The following is a 4333-nucleotide window of genomic DNA, read 5'->3' as shown; positions in this document are numbered from 1 at the left end:
CCCAGGTGGGGGAATGATACCAGACTGCCAAATGGCAGTCAGGACTATATGCAGGCCCCAAGCCATAGGTTCACCCCCAGCCTTTAGCAGTTCAGCAGGGATATCACATATGCCTGCAGCTTTCCCACTCTTCAGCTTGAAAATTGCCAGCTTAACCTCTGTTAGGGTAGGAGATTCCTCGCTGATGGGTGGGCCCGGCACAGGCACTGCGACATCGCTTGCATCCAAGCTAACTGTTGGAGGGTCCACCTGGTACAACTGTTCAAAATACTCAGCCCAACGTTCACGAACCCCAACATGATCTGAGATGATCAGTCCATCCGCTGATCAGACTGCAGTCATCTGTGAGGAGGGCTTAGGGTTCAGTTTTCTCAGGGCTTGGTAGGCAGGGCGAAGGTCATTTACCAAGAAATGGCCTTCGACCTCCTCAGCAAGATTCCTGATGAACTGTTCCTTGTCCCTTCTCAGCAGTGTCCGAGCCCTACGCACCATGGAACGACGCAAGACTTGATTCCCAATCACCCGAGCCTTGCGACACGCTTCAGTGGCCTCTAATGTCTCTAGGGAGATGGTATTTTGCCTTGTCCTTGGGCGTATGCCAATGGACTCCTGAGCTGCTTCAAGTGTTACGCGCTTGAAGGACTCCCACAGAGCAACTGGGTCCATTAGGTTGCTGGTCTGTCCAAGTGAAACACCTTAGGGTGGCCACTGGAGGGACGGGGTGTTTTGAAGTGGACCCGCAGGGTAGCCACAAGCAGCCTATGGTCGGTGCCACAGAACTCAGCACTCCGGTAAACCCTGCAGTTCTGGAGGATCCTCCATCGCATGCTGACAAGAATGTGGTCGATCTCCTTGGCCACATTACCCGTATCGCTGTACCAAGTCCAGCGATGCGGGTTGGAGCGCTGGTACCAGGAGCCAGAGATCCTCATTTTCTGGGACCTAGCAAAGTCCCGGAGAAGGAGGCTATTCTCGCTGCTGGGATCAGCTCCCAAGCCATGGGGGCCGACAGACATCTCGTAGCCAGCTCGGTCACAGCCGGATACCGCATTAAAGTCGCCCAGAACAATGTGAATGTCTTGCCGGGGGCAATCGTCTGCCACAGATGCGAGTTTGGCGTAGATCGCCTCTTTCACATCAGTTTTATATACATCGGTAGGAGCGTATACAGCAATAAGAGACAAGAAGCCAAAAGCATGCTTCAGTCTCAATGCCATGATACGCTCATCAACCGGTGTCACCTCGACTACCGCGGGCTAAAGTCGACTGGAGATGGCTATGGCTACACCCTGGAGGTGGTGACCATCGCTGCGGCCTGACCAGTAGTAGGTGTAACCACCCACACTGATCGTGCCGCTACCAGGTCTTCTCACCTCCGAGAGGGCAGCCACCTCAACTCCCAGTCGCTTCAATTCCCGCGATAGCAGAGGTAACCACTCATCCTGCCGCAAGGACCGGATGTTCCAAGCGCCTACCCAGAAAGCACGCCTGAGATTAAGCCTCGGGTGGTCACTCCGGGTGCACGCCACCTCTGCCGCCCCCGCCAACACAGCCCCAAATAAAGGGGGTCGGCAGGCTGTGGGACCGCCTATCCACCTGTGGGGTTCCCGAGGCTTTCCCCCCACAAGCTCATGGTGGGTTGGCGCTTGGCGGGGCGGTGGCGGGACGAGTAACTCTCGTTCCAATCCTGCCCCCGACATTTGCCCTCCCAGCGGGACCCACAGCCCGCCTTACTTGCTGGGTGGGAGGGACAACACCCCTCCCCCCAGCATTTCCATTTATAACGATCGTTGCCAGAGGGTCATTCTGGGGGGAGGAGGACTGGCAAGGCCCACCTATATATATATATATATATATATATATATATATATATATATATATATACATACATGCATATAAGTCTATATATATATATATATATATATAATATATATATATATTATATATATATATATATATATATATATATATATATATATATATATATATATATACACATGCATATAAGTTTAATATATATATATGTGGGGTGTGTGTGTGTGTGTGTGTGTGTGTGTGTGTGTGTGTGTTGTGTGTGTGTGTGTGTGTGTGCGCGCGTGTGTGCGTGCGTGCGTGCGTGCGTGTGTGTGTGCGTGCGTGCGTGCGTGTGTGTGTGTGTGTGCATACATTTACAGACACATACATACATACATATTTATACATATAAACATACTATATATATATTATATATATATATATATATATATAATATATATATATATATAATATATATATATATAAAAATATATATATATATATATATATATATATATATATATATATATATATATATATATATATATATAAATATATATATATATATATATATATATATAATATATATTAATATATATATATATATATATATATATATATATATATATATATATACATACAGACACACATGTATGTATGTACATGTATACATATATACACATGCATATACAGGGGATCTCTCCATTATTTGTCATTTAACTCTTTCATCTCTGAACTCAATTTTATTTCAACTTCCATCAATAGGGTTCCAAAAGGTTACATATATGGGTTAGGTAGTGAGTGCTGTAGTATACATGAACAGTACAAGTCCACTTTTCAGCCACCAAAACAGTTGATGCCCTTGCACCAGTACACCTTCAGGCACTGTTGGATATCAATTCTGATTTAGCACATTGGTGAACAGTGGCTGTTCCAAACCCACCCAAAGCTAAGCGTTGACATATGTTGACCATAGATGAAAATAATGAAAAGGAGTTAGAGTGGCAGAAGTGCTGTTGACATAAACACTTAAATGGCATTTTATTGAACCTGGAATGTGTGGCAATCCTCACCAATCCTCTTAAACCTTTCCTGAATCCTTTGCATGAAACCTGTTTGAAAATAAGGTAGAGATGATCAGTGTAAAAAGTGACGAACCCTTCCCATCTACTTATGAAAAGCCTGACCGTTATTCCTGTTGTCTCTATTATTCTTGTGGAGTGAGCAACATCCAGTATTTATACTTGTCATTTGTATTAACCTTCCTTAGATATAAATGTAGGTATTACTATTTTTTTGTAATATTTTAAGAATATATAGACTATATGTTTGAGTAAACCAGTGGAAATGATGGTTCCACATTACATCCTTTCATTGTGTATTCCTATGAAGATATTGTGTATCACTACTCTTTGTATAGCTAAAAGTTTGTCTTTACATTTTTATGTAGTTTCCTTAATAGTTGTCAAATTGAAGAGACAAATTTGCAACAAATTTGATTCAGCTGAAGAATGCTCACTTACTGCTGGTTCTCTTTCTTTTTTCAGGAGTGTTATGCCTAGTGAAAGGATGACTTCAACTGCCATCATGGATAACGTACATTTGAATGCAACATATGGTAACTCAGTGGAATTCATCGATACGAAGGATGAGAATGAGGAAGCCATCAGACAGAATCATTTCCGAAGTATTGATAAAGAAATTACTGAGGTTATACCTGAAGAGAGTGCTATCTATATAAAGACTGAAGATTCAGGTAATGTAAAAAGTGAGAGACCAGTGTTCAAAGAAGTCAAGAGTCTTAGCAAAGAAGCAGTTGATGAATGTGACATGGACATTTTGATGTGTGAAGATGTAGACCCATTGTTATCTAAGGATTGTGAGAGTAAGTGCTCATCAGATGGTGTTCAGGAAAGGGGTGAAGAGGCAACACAAGAAGTGGAAGCAATCGAGAAACATTTCCTTTGTGAAGTGTGTGGCATGAAATTCTCTTGTGAGAATGAGTTGTTGGAACACTCTGTAGTGCATACAAAAGGGAAGCTTTTTATATGTGACATTTGTCATAAGTCATTCTCTCAAAAATCTCATATAGTGTGCCACATGAGAGTACATACAAAGGAAAAGCCTTACATTTGTGAGATATGTAACAAGGCCTATTCTGTAAAATCAACACTAGATGGTCACATGAGAGTACATGCAAATGAGAAGCCTTATAACTGTAAAGTATGTAGTTATTCCTTTGCTTGGCAAAGTGATCTATCAAGACACATGAGAATTCATACAAAAGAGAGGCCATATAGTTGCGAGGTTTGCAATAGGGTATTCGCTGATAGCAGTAATCTCTCAAGACACATGAAAACGCACAGAAATGAGAGGCCTTATGGTTGTGATTTTTGCAACAAGGCTTTTTCTCAGAAATGTAATTTGTTGGCTCACATAAGGACACATACAAAGGAGAAGCCCTATATCTGCGGAGAATGCGGAAAGGCATTTTCACAGAAAAAAGGTTTAGAAGAGCACATAAGAACACACACAAAAG

General features: G+C 42.5%; 2 protein-coding genes across 2 annotated transcripts in view; one reads left to right on the top strand and one right to left on the bottom strand.

Moving 5' to 3' along the window:
* The window catches only part of LOC119595311 (alpha-(1,3)-fucosyltransferase C-like), a 13781-nt gene extending 10612 nt beyond the window's left edge, over positions 1-3169 (bottom strand). The window contains exons 1-3 of the mRNA XM_037944468.1: positions 3160-3169; positions 2868-2906; positions 2610-2679 (exon numbers count right to left, since the gene is read on the bottom strand). Of these exons, the coding sequence (XP_037800396.1) occupies positions 2610-2679; positions 2868-2906; positions 3160-3169 (119 nt within the window). The remainder of the gene's footprint in view (positions 1-2609; positions 2680-2867; positions 2907-3159) is intronic.
* Positions 3170-3340: 171 nt separating this feature from the next.
* The window catches only part of LOC119595172 (zinc finger protein 883-like), a 2213-nt gene continuing 1220 nt past the window's right edge, over positions 3341-4333 (top strand). Inside the window, exon 1 of the mRNA XM_037944341.1 lies at positions 3341-4333. This exon is cut by the window's right edge and continues 1220 nt beyond it. Within this exon, the coding sequence (XP_037800269.1) occupies positions 3349-4333 (985 nt within the window). The 5' untranslated portion in view covers positions 3341-3348.

This window comes from Penaeus monodon, chromosome 35 (assembly GCF_015228065.2).
Source record: "Penaeus monodon isolate SGIC_2016 chromosome 35, NSTDA_Pmon_1, whole genome shotgun sequence".
Classification (NCBI taxonomy): domain Eukaryota; kingdom Metazoa; phylum Arthropoda; class Malacostraca; order Decapoda; family Penaeidae; genus Penaeus; species Penaeus monodon.
Note: the sequence above shows the minus strand (reverse complement) of the source record. Positions and strands in the feature narration are given on the sequence as shown.